General features: G+C 41.4%; 2 protein-coding genes across 4 annotated transcripts in view; one reads left to right on the plus strand and one right to left on the minus strand.

The window, feature by feature from the left end:
• Ars2 (arsenic resistance protein 2) overlaps positions 1–10,490 on the minus strand; it is an 89,865-nt gene extending 79,375 nt beyond the window's left edge. For all 3 annotated transcript variants that reach the window (XM_053781816.2, XM_053781817.2, XM_053781815.2), the window contains exons 1-4: positions 10,341–10,490; positions 8,619–8,765; positions 8,224–8,361; positions 5,419–5,532 (exon numbers count right to left, since the gene is read on the minus strand). In XM_053781816.2, coding sequence (XP_053637791.1) covers positions 5,419–5,532; positions 8,224–8,361; positions 8,619–8,758 — 392 coding nt within the window. In that variant the 5' untranslated portion in view covers positions 8,759–8,765; positions 10,341–10,490. The remainder of the gene's footprint in view (positions 1–5,418; positions 5,533–8,223; positions 8,362–8,618; positions 8,766–10,340) is intronic.
• Positions 10,491–10,534: 44 nt separating this feature from the next.
• Positions 10,535–21,554, plus strand: LOC128692618 (uncharacterized). The gene is made up of 6 exons (XM_053781822.2): positions 10,535–10,817; positions 14,322–14,541; positions 17,699–17,881; positions 18,295–18,469; positions 19,564–19,649; positions 20,282–21,554. Exons 1-6 carry the CDS (start codon positions 10,684–10,686, stop codon positions 20,576–20,578), a joined length of 1,095 nt encoding a protein of 364 aa, XP_053637797.2. The 5' UTR covers positions 10,535–10,683; the 3' UTR covers positions 20,579–21,554.
• The last annotated feature ends 991 nt before the right edge of the window (positions 21,555–22,545 follow it).

Genomic DNA, 22,545 nt, shown 5'->3' on the forward strand with positions numbered 1-22,545 from the left:
TGCAGGTTGAATTTTGATCAACAGGACTACAGTCTTCATATATAGTAGGGCCCCACTTACACGGCAGGTTAGGTTCCAGGCTACTGCTGGAAAGCGGACATCGTCAGAAAGCAGAACGCCATTTTTCCACTTATAAATGCATATAAACGCCAGACAACAAGTTTACAATAACTTATATTAAGTTAGTAATAGAACTAGGCATTAACCCCTTGACTGTCGCAACCCCCAATCCTGAGGTGTCTCCTGGTGTCGCAAAATTTCAAAAAAAAATTATTTTTTTCTTATGAAATGATAGAGAATCTTTTTCCGATTGTAATGATACCAAAAAAATGAAATTTGATGGAAAACTGACGGAATTACGCTCTCGCGAAGTTAGCGACCTCGGTGATATTTACAAATCGGCGATTTCGCCCACTTTGAGCCTTATTTTCGGCTAATTCCATTGTTTCAGTCGACCAAATTCATAGCTATTTCTTTAGAACTCCATTTTTTCTATTAATTGAGTACAAGAAACTGCCCATTTGCCAATTTCAATTACCCAATAACGTGGTCAGATTATTATTATAATCAAGGGGGAAGCGCTAAACCCGGAGGATTATACAGCGCCTGGGGGGGGGGGGGATGTGGAAGGCATTCAGGCTTAATTCGGGGAACTGGAGCACAGATCCAATTCCCTAAATCAAGAGCCCCTCACCAACATCAAGGAACCTTCCTTGAGGGGAACGTGGTCAGAAATTTGCAATTTGGCCAATTTCACGAAAATTAAAAAATATGACAATTTCAAAATAAGGTCCAGAATGAACAATGCAGACATTCCTGGCTCTAAAATAACATTTTCTTTGTTCATCAGTCATGTCTCCAGGCCCCTCTGATATTACTCTTGCTTTCTATTTTGAATTTTTATTCAAACAAAAAATAGAAGATTTACTATTATGCAGACTGCTGCAATACTGTAATAATTGTATAAATAACATCAACCCATTCATGACTGCATATTAGAATGGCTAGTTGGACATTTATTGGACAATGACATCATTTGTTTATTTTTGAACATCGGCAAAAATCAAACATTTCCCCTACTTTGAGCTCCATTTCCAGGTTCTTTTTATAGTAAAATCAATCAAAATTACCTCTATTTCTATAATACAGTGGTCCCCCGCTTTTCGTAGTTCCCGGCAATCGTAAAATTCGCCAATCATAGAGGTATTTTCGTATAAACGTGGACTCGCTTTTCATAGGTTGACTCGCGAGTCGTAGTTCGTCTGGGACGCATACCCACGGCGTGAGCCAGGGCGGCAGCCAGTCTGGCATTGTTTACCAGTGAGTGAAGGTCCCCTCACGTGCTCCAGCGAAATATTTCATAATATTCCATTTATTTTAGTGCTTGCAAGTACTAAATAAGCTACCATGGCTCCAAAGAAAGCTCCTAGTGCCAAGCCTGTGGTAAAGGTGAGAAATACGATTGAATTTAAGAAAACCATCATTGAACAATATGAAAGTGGTACAAGTGTGGCCGAACTGTCCAGGATGTATAAGAAACCCTACACAACCTTATGTTCCATAGTGGCCAAGAAAAATTAAATAAAGGATGCTGTTGTTGCAAAGGGAGTAACTATGCTGACAAAAATGAGATCACCAGTACTGGAAGAGGTTGAGAAGTTATTATTGGTGTGGATGAATGAGAAACAATTAGCAGGAGATACTCTTATGACTTCGTTTATTTGTGAAAAGGCTAGGCAGTTGTATGAAGATTTGGTAAAGAAATTGCCTGCAAATAGTGGTGAAGTGAGTGAATTTAAGGCCAGCAAAGGCTGGTTTGAGAGATTTAAGAACCGTACTGGCATACACAGTGTGGTAAGGCATGGTGAGGCTGCCAGTTCGGACCACAAGGCGGCTGAAAAATATGTGCATGAATTCCAGGAGTACATAGAGGCTGAAGGACTGAAACCTGAACAAGTGTTCAATTGTGACGAAACAGGCCTCTTTTGGAAGAAAATGCCAAAGAGGACCTTCATTACACAAGAGGAAAAGGCAATGCCAGGACACAAGCCTATGAAAGACAGGCTGACGCAAATGTTCTGTGCTAATGCTAGTGGGGATTTCAAAGTGAAGCCATTACTAGTGTACCATTCTGAAAACCCCAGAGTGTTCAGGAAAAACAATGTTATGAAGAGTAAATTGTGTGTGTTTTGGAAATCTAATAGTAAGGCATGGGTCACGAGGGAAATTTTCGTCGAGTGGTTCAATGAAGTGTTTGGCCCTAGTGTGAAGGAGTATCTCCTGGAAAAGAAATTGGATCTCAAGTGCCTGCTAGTAATGGACAATGCACCTGTTCATCCTCCAAACTTGGATGACCTAATTTTCGAGGAGTTTGGGTTCATCACAGTAAAGTTCTTGCCCCCGAATACCACTCCTCTCCTCCAACCCATGGACCAGCAAGTTATTGCAAACTTTAAAAAACTCTACATAAAAGCAATGTTTCACAGGTGCTTGACTGTGACCACAGACACTCTCTTGACCCTAAGGGAATTTTGGAGAGAACACTTCAGCATCCTCCACTGCATAACCCTTATAGGTATGGCTTGGGAGGGAGTGACTACCAGGACTTTGAACTCTGCCTGGAGAAAATTGTGGCCAGATTGTGTCGACAAGAGGGATTTTGAAGAATTTGGGACTGACCCTAATGAGCCTATGTCTGTTGTAAAATCAATTGTGGCACTGGGGAGTTCCATGGGGTTGGATGTGAGTTTGGAGGATGTGGAAGAATTGGTGGAAGACCACAATGAAGAGCTCACCACTGAGGAGCTGCAAGAGCTTCAGCAGGAAGAGCAACACATCGCAGCTCAGAATCTTGCTGCAGAGGAGGAGGAAGAGAGATGGAAGAAGGTGCCTTCTTCAGAAATTAAAGAATTTTTTACTATGTGGGGTAAGATGGAAAGCTTTATGGAGAAACATCACCCTAACAAGGTTGTTGCAAGCCAGGTTGGCAACTTGTACAGTGACAAAGTCTTGGGCCATTTTAGGGAAGTGTTAAAGAGACGCCAGAAACAGAGCTCTCTCCACAGTTATTTTGTGAGACAAGACTCCAGTGACTCTCAAGGTGGTCCTAGTGGCATTAAGAAACAGAGAAGAGAAGCAACCCCAGAAAAGCAAATGGTACCTGAGGTGTTGATGGAAGGGGATTCCCCTTCCAAACTATAAACAATCCACTCTCTCTCCTCCTCCAGTCTCCCATACACTAAGAAAAATCTCCAATAAAGGTAAGTGTTATGCTGTTAATTTTTTCATTCATCATTTCCCATTGTATTGTTTATGTACTACATGCATATTTCATGTTAAAAAATTTTTTGTTTTAATACTTCTGGGTGTCAGGAATGGATTAATTGTATTTACATTATTTCTTATGGGGAAAATTGATTCGTAAATCGTAAATTTCGTTTATAGCAACGGCTCCATGAACGGATTAATTACGAACAACGAGGGACCACTGTATATTTTCCATTCTATCAAATGAGACCAAGAAAACGAGAATACAACCATAAATACTATACGAAAATAGACCACAAAGTCGGCATTTTAATTAAAAAAAAAAACGATCAGCTTTTTTTTCTCATTATGCACTGCATGCTCCAGGATTTTTTTTATATGGTGCACACTGACCACACAGACCCATTCTCTCACATGTGGGTCTACCAGCTTTCTCCTCCTTGATTTGAAGCCGCTAGAATTTATGAGTACATATACGTCAAACACGGTACCTCGTAAGATGTATATATACGGCCGTGACAGTCAAAGGGTTAAATAACACAATAAGAAGTAAAATATACAGTACATTCATTACTTACCTTAAAATATTTGTAGTCTTAACATAGAGCAAGAGGTGAGTAGTACTTATTTGTAGGAAGTCAGGTTCAGGTAGCCCTGGCTCCTAGTCCCAAACTTAATACTATATGATATTTAAAACAGCCCAGAGAGAGAAAATACACATACAGTGCATTCAGTATTTACCTTAAAATATGTGTAGTCTTAATGTAGGATGAGAGGTGAGTGGTATTTATTTGAAGGAAGTCAGGTGTAGCTAGCCGGTAGATGTAACCCGCCTGGGCTACACCTACCTACATAGCTATACAATATTTAATGTGGCCCAGAGCCATATTACCATATACAAACCTTGTTCACCGAGTTTAATCGTTTCTAACAACTACCTTTAGATGCCATCATAAATGAAGGGAGAAGTAATGAATAATTCATGCTGAGAATTTTAAACAAAAGCAGAATGTGAAGGGAGTGACTGGGCCAAAAGCAGATTCATACACGTTATATCTGGTGCTGGATCAGAGAAAAACATAATGTTTTCCCGTCGCCCAGCTACCATGCCTCCATAGCATTATAAACATAGCATGTTTATAGCTACATAATGTCTTTCTTATATAAGTTTGAAGAAAATATCATAAGATGGATTAATGAAAATGTCTACATAAATGTAAAATAAGACATTTAATGTGCCCAAGAGTGTTTATTATTATGTACTGTTAGTATTACTATGGCGTTAAGACTAGACTGACACTCTTAGTGATTTTAATGTGTACCTGCATGCCAGCATAGTAAGTATATTTAGGTACAGGTACACATAAGTATAATTATCAGAGTACATACATACAAAATACAACCTCTCCTCACTTAAAGACAAAGTTCGGTTCCTAAGACCTTGTCAGTAAAGAAATACGTCAGTAAGTGAGGAGCATACTATAATGGTAGTGGGTTTGTGTCCACCATCTTTGATATTGTTTTACTGTCACCTTTGTAACATTTATAACATTTCTGTTATATTTTTAAATGTTTATACAGTAGTGTTCTGTATATTGTAATAAGCAGAACAGAGGACATCCGCTCTAATATACATTATTTAGGTAAGAATACTGGTCAAAGAGCCCATCGTAAGTCCGAGTCATTGGTAAACGAGTACGTTGGTAAGTGAGGAGAGGCTGTATGCAATAACTTTAAAACACTTGAAATTTTGGCAAGTTTCCATACATAATAGAGAGATGTGCTCACAGAGAATGTAAACAAACCGGGTGGGGCGTGCCGTATTAGAAAGACGGGGATCCGTACAGCGAGTTTTGGTCATAATTTGAAATCATCGTATTGGCGAAACACAGTAAAGCGGGGCCCTACTGCACATAAATTACCTGTTTTCTCATGATACTGACCAAAAATATTCCCAATGATTAAAGAATGCCACAATAAGACAGGCAACAAGTGCACACAAAAACATAGCAGCCAATAATCAGTATAAAACAGTGCAAGAATTCTTTACCAATAGGAACTTAAGAGCCTTTTTTGTAGATAAATACTGCAATTTAAGAATATTAAAAAAACAGTATGTGCTACAACCAACTGGAGGTAACATTTCCATACCTTCCTGCACCACCTGCATGTCCAGCTGGATGACCATAATCCTGGCCATAGGCACTTCCATAGGCTCCATAACCAGCAGCCCCTCCACTCTCATATGGGTACCGTCTGTCTTCCCTAAGATAAAACAAACAGTTGAACAATGGCATTGCCAAAAACTAACAAACAGCCCTTTGTAAAATACCCTTGAAATTAGTTTCCCAGCATAAAATTAAGGTAAAACCATTCAGTCATGCAATCATAGCTTGTGTTTTAAAGATTTTGCAATTTAAATTTAGATTTAGATTTCCAACAGAAATAAGCCATTTCCATTATCGCACGCCAGAGAAACTCATTTCCATTGGTAGCATGCATTTCCTTTAACCTTTTCAGGTTCTGCCGGCCCTCTCCTAAACTTGTTCTCAGGGTCTGAAATTTTTCGGAAAAAAAACAAAAAAAATTTTAACTTTTCTTATGAAATGACAGAGAATCTTTTCCCGATCATAATGATACCAAAAGTATGAAATTTGATGAAAAACTTACGGAATTATGCTCTCGCGAAGTTAGCGGTCTCGACGATGTTTACGCATTGGCAATTTCGACCACTTTGAGCCCTATTCTCTGCCAATTCCAACGTACCAGATGACAAAAATCATAACTATTTCGCTATAACTCCATTTTTTCTATCAAATGAGTACACGAAACCATCCATTTACTGATTTCAACTATCCAATAAAGTGGTCAGAAATTGGCAATTTTGCCAATTTCACACAAATTTCAAAAGATGCCAATTTCCAAATAGGGTCCAGAATAAACCAGACAGACATTCCTGGCATTAAAATAACATTTTTTCTCTTTATTAGTCACGTCCCCAGGCCTCTCTTACATTTCTTTTGCTTTCCACTTTGAATTTTTATTCTCACAAAAAAATAGATTTACTGTAATGCAGACTATTGCATTAGTGTAGAAATGGTATAAATAATATCAGCACACTTGTGAAAGAATATCAGACTCATCAGTTGACGTGTATTAGACGCATGGCATGATTTGTTTACTTTTGAACTTTGGCAAAAATCGAACATTTCTGCTACTTTGAGCTCAATTTCGAGGTACTTTTCATTGTGAAACCAATCAAAATCATCTCAATTTCTGTAATATGTTTTCCATTCTATAAAATGAGACCAGGAAAACTAGAATACAACCATAAATAGCATACAAAAATACACTGCAAAGTCACTGTTTTAAAGCAAAAACACGGTCGGAGTTTTTTTCCTCATTATGCACTGTGTGCTGCAGGATTTTTTTTATACTGTGCACACTGACCACATAGACCCATTCTTTCATATGTAGGCCTACCAGCTTTCTCTCGCTAGATTTGAAGGAGCTAGAATTTATGCGTACTAGTATGGCACCAACCCTGAAAGGGTTAAGGAGTGCCATGGCAAGTAGCCAGCTGGGAGACCCATGACTAAGCAATGGGCAACTCCATTGTTTTAACAGTGTAGGGGATGCTGTGAGGGAGGGTGAAAGGATGTGACCTGTCTTCCATATAGGGTAGTGTATCTGGACATGTACTGCATGGTTTTTACTCAGTTTTTCCTTCATTTCATTACCCCGTCTCATCTCTGCATATTTACTGTAACATCCAAATTAAGTGCAAGTGATAATGGTATTAAACATCAAACTACGCCTATTTCAAGAAAATTAGATGCACATGTAATTGAGATGCAAAAGAGGGGTGCAAGTGTCATGGAGAAGCCACAAACCTTTGGTGTTAGAGTTAATGATTCATTTAAGACAGTGAGACACACAAAAGCTTGTGCAATGAGTAATCCTCAATGTGACTGAAAAAATGAGGACTAGGTCATTACAGTTAAGTAAAACAAAATTTACTAAATGTGTGGACTGAAAAGCTGTATGGTCTTATTAGGGAAAAGATCAAACTATGAAACAGGAGTGTGAAGAGGAAGGACAGCTTGAAAATGCATTTATATTTAGTTCTGGATGGTTTAACTGGTTTATGCAGTAGATTATATAAAGAACTGCAGAGTCAAACCAGCAAGAGTATGACAATACCTGAGTACTCCAATCAGCTAATGAAGCTGCATCAACAATCTGTGATCCCCAATCTTCAATATTATATCACCAATCCCAACCACCAATCTTAGGCCAGTAGGGCAGTAGTCATCCCTCTCTACTCACTTTAGGATGTTAAGCACCACCAACCCAACATAACGGTAAGTAACAAATACCATACAGTATTAATGTAACCAATTTTTTTTTTTAACTATATATTCTCATCTTTTTCACTGCTTGAACCTCACTCAAATTAAGGTATTTCACAGAGCATGCTCATCATAAAAATTATGTAAAAAAAAAAATATTATTTTTCAAAGAATTATGATCCTTTTTTTTTTTTTTTTTTTTTTGAAGTCTCAGGAGTGTAACCCTATTTTTCTCATAGATTTTCACTTCATAAGTTATGGAAATCATTTGAAGCACAATTTTCAGGAACAACCAATGCAAATTATGAATATCTACTGGACTACACCCTTCATATACATTTGTTAATTATTATTTACAAATTTAATCATTTCAAAAAACTTATACAGGCAAATAACAAAACCGAAATACTGTAAAGGAAAAAAATTATCAAAACTGCACATAGAACAACAAACAAGCAGTGCAACACTGAGATGTCAAAGAATATTCCAAGGCAATTTTTAGAAAGGTACAAGGCATAAAATTTATATTAAACACATAATGAAGATATTTTAATTAAAAAAAAATCAAAATGATTTATTAATACCATACATCAAATTAGCTTACCAGTCCTGTCTCATCCTTTTAACTGGAGGAGACATGTCATGGCGGTTTGGTGAATACCGGTCTCTAGATCTACCATATTCTCTGCCATATTCACGACGAGATGAACCTCGCTCTCTGCTTCCCCAGTTATCCCGACTCCTGATAATAATGTAGGGATTACTGATCCAGTCTGTTTTCTGTTTTTAATGACACTAAAGCCGTTTGATGTGCAATATTCTTTATATAAGCATCACCCATTACCAATGTATGACACAAGCAACAGATATTTGTATGTACTGTATTAGTTACATATATATTACTACATAAATAGAGATATGCCCTTTGACTGTTTTTATCAGAGAAAAGACTAAAGTCAAACATAATTATAATAGTAATAAATCCTTGTTCAAACCCACCTGTCAGCCCAGTCCTCTCTGGCACCACGCCTGCTGTCATCTCTACGATCTCTCGTGCTACTACTGCTGGTATATTCAGATCTTTCTCCTCGAAATTTGTCTCGTCTTCGTCTCTCATACTCATCGTCGCTGTCTGCCATGCTTCATCTATGCAAAAAATGAAAAAGATGCAGTACTTAAGCAAGGAAAGGGTAAATAAGGTTTTGAGTGCTAACGGGCTTGAACATCCAGCAGGCTTTTCTGAGCACATTAGATTAGAGTGGAAGAAAGTGCTTTTATAAATTGATGTGCTATGTGGCTATGAACAAGGTAACATTTATGAAGAGACTTAGGGTAATAATTTAGCTAGACTTAGTCCTAGACATAGGAAGTACAGTGTCTGCACTACAAAGAAGCTGCAGCTCGATGGGCTTTCTGAATTTTGAGGTCAGCAAGCTTCTAGATAGTGACTAAATGAATGACAAGTGTCCCTGCTTGCAGATGATGTGAAGTTAATGAGAAGAATTAAATCAGATGAGGATCAGGCAGGACTTCAGAGAGACCTGGATAGGCTGGACGAGTGGTCCAGCAACTGGCTCCTTGAATTTAACCCTGCAAAATGCAAAGTCATGAAGATCGGGGAAGGGCACAGAAGACTGCAGACAGAGTATAGGCTAGGTGGACAAAGACTGCAAACCTCACTCAAGGAAAAGAATCTTAGGGCAAGTATAATACCGAGCACATCTGAGGCACACATCAACCAGATAACTGCTGCAGCATATGGGTGCCTCGCAAACTCGAGAATAGCCTTCCAATACCTCAGTAAGGAATCGTTCAAGACTCTGTGCACTGTGTACGTCAGGCCCATAGAGGAGTATACAGCACCAGTTTGGAACCCACACCCGGTCCAGGACGTCAAGCAATTAGAGAAAGTGCAAAGGTTTGCAACAAGGCTGGTTCCAGAGCTAAGGGGAATGTCCTACAAAGAAAGGTTAAGGAAAATTGGCCTGACGACACTGGAGGACAGGAATGTCAGGGGAGACATGATAACGACAAACAAAATACTTCGAGGAATTAATAAGGTGGACAGACAGGATGTTCCAGAGAGGGGACACAAAAACAAAGGGTCACAATGGTAAGTTGAAGACTCAGATGAGTCAAAAAGATGTTAGGAAGTATTTCTTTAGTTATAGTCAGGAAGTGGAATATTCTGGCAAGTGATGCAGTGGACGCAGGAACCATCACAGTTTTAAGACGAGGTATGATAAAGTTCATGGAGCAGAGAGGACCTAGTAGCGATCAGTGAAGAGGCAGGACCAGGAGCTATGGCTCGACCCCTGCAACCACAATAGGTGAGCACAATTAGGGGAGTACACGGCAAACCCCCCCAAAATAAACTAGGATTTACCAGTGACTACATAAGTGGGTATCGTTTTATTAAAGGGGAAGCACATAACCCGCAGGGGTCTTAAAACGCCAGGAAAAGGAGATAAACAGGTCCGATCCCAAGGAACAGAAGGACATGTTTAACTCCATGGTTCAAGAGCCCCTCCCAGGGATCTATGAACCTCCTTTCATGCGAGAAGTCTAAGTGACCAGCTTGTTAAGATTTCACTTGTGTTGAAGAGGACTTGTCGCTACTTTCTTCTCTCCTCCCGACCCACACACGTCCCTCTCCTGCACAACCTTCACCCCACGTGTGCTCCATGCAACAAACTCTTCTCTAGCAGTCTCCCTACTTGCCTAAAATTCAATGGTGAGCTTGGATACTGGAAAATATGCACGTAGCCGGCACAGCGGCGACGCTTGTCAACAAATATGGCTGCCGTGGCCGCTCCTCCTCCACTACACTCTCCTGGTTCTTTACTAACAACCTATTATACACCCTATAATTCAAACTGTACCCACAACCAATACTACGAATTGAAACCTAACAACAAAACTATAACTAAATGCAATAATCGACATATATTCCTTATCAAAGGTAATCTTATCAGCGGGTCCAGGCAAGAACATGGCTAGGAAGAACATCACGTAGCACACTGGGTCTATAGTTTTACGTTACAGGAATTACAGGAACATTATAATGGCTACAGCAAGTGATGGTCTAGCACAGATGTCTCTGGAGGACTTCCTGCAGGAGGAGGTGGTGGTGGGGGCACCAGAGGAGTACACGCAGCTGCCCTCCCACCCTCCTGTCAACCATCACATCTCGCAAAGGTAGTTAGTTGTTTTAGTGTGAGTTGGTTCTATATTTAACTTAGTATGGGTTGGTTCTTTATTTAAGCTAGTGTTTACCTAGAGGGGGTTTCGGGGGTCAACGCCCCCGCGGCCCGGTCTGAGACCAGGCCTCATGGTGGATCAGGGTCTGATCAACCAGGCTGTTTGTAGATGAATGGTTCAGAGAACCGACATGTTTGTAGATGAATGGTTCAGAGAACCGACATGTTGATAAATTAGACACATGTGCAACTCTTGGGTATCTTTATTGAGGAAACGTTTCGCCACACAGTGGCTTCATCAGTCCATACCATCTACAAATCTGTCAGACACTGCAACTTCTTGGGATCTTAATACTTAGGAATTCTTCGCTTGCCTAATTCTTGGGCACGACCTACTTCCACATTGAACAAATGTGACACGACCTATGACTGCTGCACCTCTCCTGCTATACGGTTTATAAGCTGCTTCTCCGCTGATATGCCGTATTCTATTCAAGATTGATGGACTGAACACATCGACTCAAGGTTGAGGGACTGATTACCTCATTCTCCTCCTGTTCTTTCAAGTTTCTCCTACGTATGGACTGATGAAGCCACTGTGTGGCGAAACGTTTCCTCAATAAAGATACCCAAGAGTTGCACGTGTCTAATTTATCAACCAGGCTGTTACTGCTGGCCGCACGCAAGCTGATGTACGAACCACAGCCCGGTTGATCAGGTACTGACTTTAGGTGCCTGTCCAGTGCCTTCTTGAAGACAGCCAGGGGTCTATTGGTAATCCCCCTTATGTATGCTGGGAGGCAATTGAACAATCTTGGACCCTGGACACTTATTGTGTGTCTCTCATTGTCCTCGTGGCAACCCAGCTTTTCATCGGGGGAATGTTGCATCTCCTGCCTATTCTTTTGCTTTCATATGGATTGATTTTCGTGTGGGTTGGTTCTGTATTAAGTTATACAGTATGCACAGTACGCGTAAGAAGTGTAACAAATATCCCCCATTGAAAAGAAAACCTTCTATCAGTCCTATGCTATGTATCAAACGATGATAATGTCACAAAACTGACTGACGTCTGAAGTTTCCTCTCCAGTGTGGATTATTCTTTTATTGTTTTAGTTACGGTATCGCGACTTGTATTCATCTGATAAATTTTAATGTAATTACAAATTACATAGGCATTATGAATATGCAAACAAAAATTACTGTACCTAGGATATGAGCAACAATGGGCCCCAAACGCCAGTTTGTCCGGTTCCCATTCTGATTTCGCCTCATTTTTATAATCTCATTCCTGCTAGTCACCCCTCAAGACAGGTTTCCGTAATACAAGGTGAAATGGCATGAACAATTAATTGGGCATTTATTACGGCTGTTTCCCTCTCCAGTTGCTTTGTCAAATCAATACAAATACCATAATAAAGTAAAATGTACTTAATTGTACATACGTATCTGTCACACACAGTATATTCTGAGGGGGGTACACCTCTATTTATGTATATGCACAGAGCTACACTGTGTGTATACCAAGGTATGTATTTTTCAATGCAGTATACATACCTAGAGTTTGCGAAAAATATGGGCTTTTCCATACTAATTCCAGATTTTTAAACACAAAGAATTTGCGAGATTTAATATAGTATTTAATTTAGTAATGATGGTGCCCTCCAAGGGAGAGGCTTTGATGCTACTGAAGGGCTCTTGATCGAAGTCATTTGAGCAACCTCGCCCCCTTACTCTTCCATGGGATCAAATCCGATTGTCTCCTAAGTATCTGAAAGAAACACATTTATCGTCACTCATTCGTCTTACTTATTTATTAATCATTCAGAAATGTGCACCCATCATCACGTAATAATGGCATCCAGTGGTAGGCTGTGTTTGCTCAACCTTCTCGCACTGGTCCAACACTTCAGCGAGACATATCGTGTGGACTGACATAGCATAAGGGCACTTGTCTATTGCAATGCATTCATTGACTGAAACACTATTGACCTACACGGGTTTAGGCACTTTACATGAATATAATATTAATTATCACAGGCCTCCAGCGCTGGTCGACCAGCACGAAGTATGCAAATCATTCACAAATAAGAGAAGCATGTATAATTATTAAATGACTGTCACAGAGTTTCGAGGAATAATCCAAGAACAGTGTAGAAATTTTAACTATAGGCTGTTATTACGAATTTTGGCTTTTCGTTATAACACCAGAGGGAATAATTAATGTTTACATGCTAATGAGTAGTTTAGTCAACAGTGATAATTAATTGACAAAATACGGTATGCGCATTCCAAAAAATAGATCGGTAATAAATATATACAAACAATTTGATCAGTAATAATATAGTATACAAATAGTTAAGCAATGATAATATAAAAATAGATCAGCAGTAATAATTGTAATAAACTGATCTGTAATAATAATAATGTAAACAAATCTATTATGAACTTGTGTTACCATCTAATCCTAATGGTTATCATTTTAACCATAATTTTTAATGGGGTGGACTGGTAAGCCGACGAAAGGCCTCTATCAGATGACCAGAAGTTCCAGGTGTGGGTCATCATACAACTAAGACCTGTGTCAGGAAACACTTGTCCTGTTTTCTGACAAATCTTACCTAACCCATTATGAACCCTCTGGAACATTGGCAGTGGCGGCCTTGATGGAAAGTTAATTGCCACTCATTCCCCAAGGAGCAGTGTAATTCCTACGAGTTTAACGCTTCTCCATAAGTATAATAATAAGATAAGATTTCGTTCGGATTTTTAATCCCCGGAGGATTAGCCACCCAGGATAACCCAAGAAAGTCAGTGCGTCGTCGAGGACTGTCTAACTTATTTCCATTGGGGTCCTTAATCTTGTCCCCCCAGGATGCGACCCACACCAGTCGACTAACACCCAGGTACCTATTTGCTGTTAGGTGAACAGGACAACAGGTGTAAGAAAACGTGTTCTCGAAATGTTTCCACCCGCCGGGAATCGAACCCGGGCCCTCCGTGTGTGAAGCGGGAGCTTTAGCCACCAGGCCACCGGGCCACCCAGGTAGCACTTGATTGGTTAATGAAATTAAAGCCAATTGGCTACAGGGCAAGAATACTTCAATCCCTAAAATAGGGATTAAAGTCAGCATTTTACGCTGAGAGAAATATACCTCTCAGTGTATGTCTTGTGTGACAGCACTAGACGTACGAGGTCGAGGATGACAGAGATCCTCGAGAAAAACAGCGAAATATGGTTATGAAAATATTTGATGTGTAAATGCTTCATTTAGCACAGTGCTAACACAACAACCTAACCTAATTTTGCTAAAATTTACATTATGCAAAATACCAACTTACCCAACTTATATGAAGAATGTGCATAGCTTTATGAGTCACTTTTTACACACATACGGCCAGGCGATTGTACTTTAAGAGGGGCCAGGAGCCGAGACTCGACCCCCACAAGTACAACTCGGTGAGTATACGCGAGTTGACCAGCACCTTACTCTCCTTACAGATGGAATGGAGGGCCTAATAGATGGAGTGGTGGTGTGGGTAGCCAGAGAGGCGCTCATAGAGGTGCTGCTGCTACTTCCTGGAAAACCAAGGGTGGGGGGAGGCCTGGGGTCATGTTGTTCCACGACCCTCAGCCAAGACGACCATTCCTGAAGACCAGTTCCTCAAGGCCACTACCCTTCGAATCTATATTGACCGTGGGAAATCACGAAGCCCTGGAGGTAAGTAGAGTACTCACCTATTTGTGATTGTATGGGTCAGTTTTCAGCTCCTGGTCCCGCCTCTCACGTTGTTACTAGTTAGATTCACTCCTACCCTCGTGAGCACAGCTGCCTCCGCCACTTGGCTATCATTCCATTCCCCGACCACTTTGAAACTAAGATGTGTGTGTGCATACTTACCTGTTTGTGGTTGCAGGGGACGAGTCACAGCTCGTGGCCCCGTCTCTTCGTTGGTCGTTACTAGGTCCACTCCCTGCTCTATGAACTTTATCGTATCTTAAACCTATGTATGAATCCTGCCTCCACTCCATCACTTTCCAGATTGCTCCATTTCCTGACAACTTTTTAGCTGAAGAAACACTTCCTAACATCCCTGTGACTCAAATATTTGAGTCTTCAACTTCCAGTTGCAACCCCTTGTTACTGTGTCCCATCTCTGAAACATCCTGTCCCTATCTACCTTTAAGCATTTTATATGTCGCTATCATGTCCTCCCTATCCCTCATGTCTTCCAGTGTCATTAGGTCGATTTCCCTTAACCTCTCCTCGTAGGACATACTCCTTAACTCCGGGACTAATCTTGTTGCAAGCCTTTGCACTTTCTCCAGTTTATTGACATGCATGACTAGGTGTGGGTTCCATACTAGTGCAGAATACTCCAATATGGGCCTGACGTAAGTTAAGTTTATTCAGGTATATACAAATACATTTACTTAGATTATCAAACATAGCATATGTGTAGAGAACCTAGGATAACCCAAAAAAGTCAAAAGTGACTTATTTTCATTGGGGTGTACCGAGTCTTGAATGTGTGTGTGTGTGTGTACTCACCTAGTTGTACTCACCTAGTTGAGGTTGCGGGGGTCGAGTCCGAGCTCCTGGCCCCGCCTCTTCACTGATCGCTACTAGGTCACTCTCCCTGAGCCGTGAGCTTTATCATACCTCTGCTTAAAGCTATGTATGGATCCTGCCTCCACTACATCGCTTCCCAAACTATTCCACTTACTGACTACTCTGTGGCTGAAGAAATACTTCCTAACATCCCTGTGATTCATCTGTGTCTTCAGCTTCCAACTGTGTCCCCTTGTTACTGTGTCCAATCTCTGGAACATCCTGTCTTTGTCCACCTTGTCAATTCCTCTCAGTATTTTGTATGTCGTTATCATGTCCCCCCTATCTCTCCTGTCCTCCAGTGTCGTCAGGTTGATTTCCCTTAACCTCTCCTCGTAGGACATACCTCTTAGCTCTGGGACTAGTCTTGTTGCAAACCTTTGCACTTTCTCTAGTTTCTTTACGTGCTTGGCTAGGTGTGGGTTCCAAACTGGTGCCGCATACTCCAATATGGGCCTAACGTACACGGTGTACAGGGTCCTGAATGATTCCTTATTAAGATGTCGGAATGCTGTTCTGAGGTTTGCTAGGCGCCCATATGCTGCAGCAGTTATTTGTGCAAGAAAGGTATAAAATACCGACAATATGAAAGTTAAGACACATGTGCAACATCTGGATATCTTTATTGTAGACGTTTCGCCATCCAGTGGCTTTATCAATACAGATTCTAGGACATAATAGGAAGACAGTAGAACTATATACAAAAGATGAGGTAATCAGTCCCTCGGCCTTGGAGTTAGTGTTCACACCATCGTGGTGGAGGAGAATCTCCTCCACCACGATGCTGTGAACACTAACTCCAAGGCCGAGGGACTGATTACCTCATCTTTTGTATATAGTTCTACTGTCTTCCTATTATGTCCTAGAATCTGTATTGATAAAGCCACTGGATGGCGAAACGTCTACAATAAAGATATCCAGATGTTGCACATGTGTCTTAACTTTCAGCAGTTATTTGGTTGATGTGCGCTTCAGGAGATGTGCCTGGTGTTATACTCACCCCAAGATCTTTTTCCTTGAGTGAGGTTTGTAGTCTCTGGCCCCCTAGACTGTACTCCGTCTGCGGTCTTCTTTGCTGTTCCCCAATCTTCATGACTTTGCACTTGGTGGGATTGAACTCCAGGAGCCAATTGCTGGACCAGGTCTGCAGCCTGTCCAGATCCCTTTGTAGTTCTGCCTGGTCTTCGATCGAGTGAATTCTTCTCATCAACTTCACGTCATCTGCAAACAGGGACACCTCAGAGTCTATTCCTTCCGTCATGTCGTTCACAAATACCAGAAACAGCACTGGTCCTAGGACTGACCCCTGTGGGACCCCGCTGGTCACAGGTGCCCACTCTGACACCTCGCCACGTACCATGACTCGCTGCTGTCTTCCTGACAAGTATTCCCTGATTCACTGTAGTGCCTTCCCTGTTATCCCTGCTTGGTCCTCCAGTTTTTGCACCAATCTCTTGTGTGGAACTGTGTCAAACGCCTTCTTGCAGTCCAAGAAAATGCAATCCACCCACCCCTCTCTCTCTTGTCTTACTGCTGTCACCATGTCATAGAACTCCAGTAGGTTTGTGACACAGGATTTCCCGTCCCTGAAACCATGTTGGCTGCTGTTGATGAGATCGTTCCTTTTTAGGTGTTACACCACTCTTCTCCTGATAATCTTCTTGATAATCTTGATAATCTTGTACTCACCTAGTTGTACTCACCTAGTTGAGTTGCGTGTGTGTCCTGTATGTGTGTAGGTGTGTGTGTGTGTGTGTGTGTATGTGTGTGTGTGTGTGTATGTGTGTGTGTGTGTGTGTGTGTGTGTGTGTGTGTGTGTGTGTGTGTGTTTGAGAGAGAGAGAGAGAGAGAGAGAGAGAATTGGATAATTATCACGATACCATTTTTCATACAGTTCGGTACGGGGGCACACCAAGTGTCTCACCTTTATTCATTATGCAAATTGACCTGGTAATATGCAAGCTAAACTTCCCCAGATCCAGGCTGCTCTTGACTTCCTCTAATAATCAGCGTAACATATTGCACTGAATTTGCATTTTGAATGGTTCAGATATATCCATGGAAAAAGATTATCTCTCCTCTCCTTTTCTCATCTCATTCTCTCTCTCTCTCTCTCTCTCTAGTTCTAAGGCAGCGGGCAACGACCACTAGCTTACTGGTCCTCATGTTCTCATTTCAATTTTTTTCCCCGAAAGTTCGCAAAAATACTTCAAATGAGATCATTTATTCTCATTTCAAGAACTTCAAGACGCCTCCTTCTCCTCAGGTAAAGGAAGGTCGTCGGGCGGGTCAGATGAATGCAGACCTAGAGGAGGTGATGTCCAAAGCCCAGCCAGAGCAGGAGTTCAACTTCATCCTTAACCATGCACTGCAGGTGAAGGCAGGACCCACTTGTCACTTCCTGCCAGTTAACGACCTTGCCAACCTCCGTAGAGATACCCTCCTCAAGGTAAGCTTGTGTAATTGCCTATTTACAATTAGCTGTTCGTAGCTGTGAGAGCAGATCTGTTTTTCCTGACAAGTTAAATACTCCCGTTGTGTCCTCAGATTTTAGATGAAGAATTTTGACGTTGAAGGGGCTATTTATTTTGAACTATACATCCGTGAAGAATAAAGGCACAATACTGTTCTTGAAATAATACACAGATAACCTGTACGTGGGAGACTGAGGCTTATGACGAATTTCTGGCTGACTTGGACCATTAACTAGTCACTTTTCCGGCCGAGACATCGTCAAGTTTCTCTCCTACGCGCCGGTTGTGTATTGCCCCATTTCCATCCTTTGGGCGGTATTGTAAAAGCATTTGGAACCATGCCCCGAAAGGATCAACATATATACTTCAACAGTTTATGTTGTTTCAGGTGTTGGTGGGGATGCTGAACACTGGTGAGCCTGGGGTGGTGTACCTCGGAGTGAGGGAGAACGGCAGAGTAGAGGGTATCACAGCAGAGACACAATTACTCACTCAGTTCGTCGAGGGACTCATGAAGATGATGCAGTTCTACCTGATGCCTCGCGTCCACGCCCCTCAGTATGGTGAGTTCCCCCACACCAATAATATTGAAGTCAGATTGATAGTTTTATTATGTTCCCCCATATCCACCTTGTGGACGGTAGTGAAAAGGTTACAGACAAAATGTGTCCTGGAACTGGAGCCCCAATGCTCCTGTTGAATCACCTCCAAATTGGTACTCGACTCTTTTACATGGGAATTTGAGGAGTGAGACACAAGTTGCAGAACGAGCTTTCACTGGGATAACATTTCGCCCTGTGTAGAGCTTTATCTACACAAAGCAAATGTCCCAATTAAAGTTTTATTCTGCAACGCGTGTCTTTGGTTTCATTTTGTTGGCAATATGCTACTTCGTTCTTACACGAAGAGTTTGACCAATGGTATAGCAATACGGAGATGTCCACCTATCTGACGATTGATTGTTGATGGTTCCGGGGGGTCATTGCCCCCTCTTCCCGTTTTTTGATAAAGTTTTGTGGTTGCTGGCTTGATGAGCCAGGCTATTAGTGCTAGCAACATATAGTCCAACGAAACCACCATATAAAGACTGATCATGACGTGTCTGGAGAAGCCCGTCAAGTTTCTCTTTGAATAGTGGTTTAGTATTACGGGAATGTCAGATTGAATGATGGTTTAGTATTACGGGAATGTCAGATTGAATGATGGTTTAGTATTACGGGAATGTCAGATTGAATGATGGTTTAGTATCACGGGAATGTCAGATTGAATGATGGTTTAGTATCACGGGAATGTCAGATTGAATGATGGTTTAGTATTACGGGAATGTCAGATTGAATGATGGTTTAGTATTACGGGAATGTCAGATTGAATGATGGTTTAGTATCACGGGAATGTCAGATTGAATGATGGTTTAGTATCACGGGAATGTCAGATTGAATGATGGTTTAGTGTGAAAGTCACGTCAATTTGAACGATGGTTTAGCATCACATATCGTCATTTTGAAACGTTTTCACAATTCACAGTGATTCTCTTTTAGCTTTCTCACAACAAGTTCAAGCTTTGTGTTTGAGGATTTTTGCATTTTGCAGCATAGTTGCAGTACATTTAAATGTTAAATATCATTAAGAGGCTAGACTACAGACAGGTGTGTTTCAGGAGTGCGGTACAACAACGTGATGACCTCCAGTGGACAGATCCTGAATAACATGTGGGTGGTGGAGCTCCACGCCGTGCCCCAAATGGTATAGTGCTTGTCTTCTCTTTGTACATAAAGAACATTATATGAGCTGTAATTTATGTGGGTCATTCGCCGAAAAGTGTGGAGATCATACAACATGGTATAGGCAGATAGCATAAAATGTTTAGTTTACAAACGAGGCTATCTGCTGAGATAGACTATCTGGGACTGTCAGTTATTAATTATAGTTGTGGCAATAACAGAAAAGTTGAAGGCCCTCTCTTCATCTTTCTCTTCCTCCGGACACTGCCTTAATGAAACAGGGGGAATGGGGGAACATTTTTGGGATGCTCAAAGTTGCATGCCCCATTCGTTTTCCTTGAATAATAATAAAATATATTGTTGAAGTTAGTAGCTACATAGGGTGGTACTCTCCTGTTATAAAAGTATGAAACTGAAGCCTATTAAACGTTTTGCACTCTGACGGGATTTTTTTTTTAATCTCTTAAACACATTAAATAACAGGTTAACCTTACAAACTTCTCCACATATTCACAATGCACTCCTTCTTCCCAGCCGCTGTATGACCCCATCAAGTTTAGATCTCCTAAATACAATGATAATATAGCATAATAAATCTAAAAATTAATAATACTATAAAAATAATAATGAGCTTATTTGACCACTGATCTCCAGGAACATTACTACAACGCCCTGACGAGCATGGACTACTATGTACGATGTGGTACCGACACTAAGACCCTCCCCTTCACCACCTTCTGCAGTGCCGTGGTCGCCGCCGCCTCCGAGCCCTACCTGCGGGAGACGAGCCAGCTGGAGGAGCATATACAACGGCTAAGGACGGCATTGCAGGAAGCTGGAGTCGTTACCTCTTCAGTCCCCTCCGTCGACAACTATTGCTGGTTCACCGACTGCCCGGCACAATGCTATGGCAGACCTGTCGTCGCTAACAAGAGCCAGTGGCAGGTCTGACAGTGCTGATGACAGTACCTGTCGCCACTAAACGTACCTTGACAAATTTGTCGTTGCTGACAGTGTCTTAGTAGACCTGCCATTGCTGACTGCCGTGGCAGACCTGCCATCACTGACAGTGCCGTGGCAGATCTGCCATCACTGACAGTGCCGTGGCAGACCTGCCATCACTGACAGTGCCGTGGCAGACCTGCCATCACTGACAGTGCCGTGGCAGACCTGCCATCACTGATAGTTCCGTGGCAGACCTGCCATTGCTGATAGGTGGATAGGGAGGTAGAAGGTACATACACACATACGGGTACATGGTAGATATATAGTGAGATTATGGATAGATAGGGGTAGAAGATAAATATATAGGTGTAGAAGGTACATGTTTAGATACAAGTAACATAGATAATGACCTGATGAATAGATAGGAATAGTTAATAGATACATAGGATTGAAGAGATTATATTTGTGTCTTCAGTACCGGCACAACACTAGTGACACAAGGTTCCTTTTATAGTGGCAGTGTGGTATCAAACATAATCACTGCCAGCAGCAGTGACAAATTAGTTTGTAGTCACAGGTATCAATACCGTTGTGGTATCAACATTCTCATGCGTTACATGTATGGAGGTTAAACAAAATATCTGAGATTATAAAAAAAAATATAAATACAAGATATTTAGTCATAAAGTATTAAGGTTGATATAAGTGCATTTTAATTTATTTTAATATATAAGTTTGGAGATGGGTGTTTACCGGATTTTTATTGAGTCGGTAAAGAATCCAACTTTTCATAGTTACTTGTGATTATGTTCTTCGTGGATGGTCCACATTCTTTTATGTAGCGTAAATGTGCTTACATATATATTTTTAATTCCTGTTTCGTTCTTGCATAAGTGCAACATTTGTGCACTAAAGTTCATTTATGTTCTCATTATTGAAGTAACATCTTTGTTCATTATAGTTAAAAAAAATGCTGCCAAGATCTTCGTGGAGAATTTTATCCTAAACTTTAAAATTCGTTATAAAATTAATCTTGAAACCGGTTTAATTACGGGCCCTCCGTCCCCACGTTACACAGGATGTGTGCGTGCTCGTGTGTATATATACACATGGAAAAGACAGACAGCAAAAAGCCTGTAAGTTCGCACCGAGACTATGTCCTAAGAATACCCATCCACTTTCATCTAGATTAAGGACTGTCATGTATTATCTATATGTGTGAGACAAGGATAGGAGAGCAGAAAACTCACCCCATCCTCCACTCCCTCCAGTCACTATCAGCGTGAAAAATGGGGAAACAAATATACCATACCACATTGAAAAATAGCGTTGAACTGGAGGGAAGACGTGAGCTACATTTACCTCTGCTAAATTATTACTGTTTCTCTCTTACTACACGTGTTTTTCCACTGTCATTCATAGTGTACCAGCAGTTCTACTGCTTACCACCAGTTGTGTACCAGCAGTTCTACGGCTTACCACCAGTTGTGTACCAGCAGTTCTACTGCTTACCACCAGTTGTGTACCAGCAGTTCTACTGCTTACCACCAGTTGTGTACCAGCAGTTCTACTGCTTACCACCAGTTGTGTACCAGCAGTTCTACTGCTTACCACCAGTTGTGTACCAGCAGTTCTACTACTGCTTACAGGCTCTGGTGGCCTGGTGGTTAACGCTCTCGCTTCACACGGTGAGGGCCTGGGTTCGATTCCCAGCCAGAGTAGAAACATTGGACGTGTTTCTTTCCACCTGTTGTCTATGTTCCCCATCAGTAAAATGGGTACCTGGGTGTTAGTCGACTGGTGTGGGTCGCATCCTGGGACACTGACCTAAGGAGGCCTGGTCACAGACCGGGCCGCGGGGGCGTTGACCCCCGGAACTCTCTCCAGATAAACTCCAGAAACCACCAGTTGTGTACCAGCAGTTCTACTGCTTACCACCAGTTGTGTACCAGAAGTTCTACTGGTTACCACCA

Source organism: Cherax quadricarinatus, chromosome 30, assembly GCF_038502225.1.
Source record: "Cherax quadricarinatus isolate ZL_2023a chromosome 30, ASM3850222v1, whole genome shotgun sequence".
NCBI classification, from domain to species: domain Eukaryota; kingdom Metazoa; phylum Arthropoda; class Malacostraca; order Decapoda; family Parastacidae; genus Cherax; species Cherax quadricarinatus.

Bases quoted from the DNA above. Each gene is read 5' to 3' on its own strand.
- LOC128692618 (XM_053781822.2), top strand. From the start codon at position 10,684: ATGGCTACAGCAAGTGATGGTCTAGCACAGATGTCTCTGGAGGACTTC. The intron at 10,818-14,321 runs GTAGTTAGTTGT...CTCTCCTTACAG, and splicing joins AACCATCACATCTCGCAAAG to ATGGAATGGAGGGCCTAATA. The intron at 19,650-20,281 runs GTATAGTGCTTG...ACTGATCTCCAG, and splicing joins TCCACGCCGTGCCCCAAATG to GAACATTACTACAACGCCCT.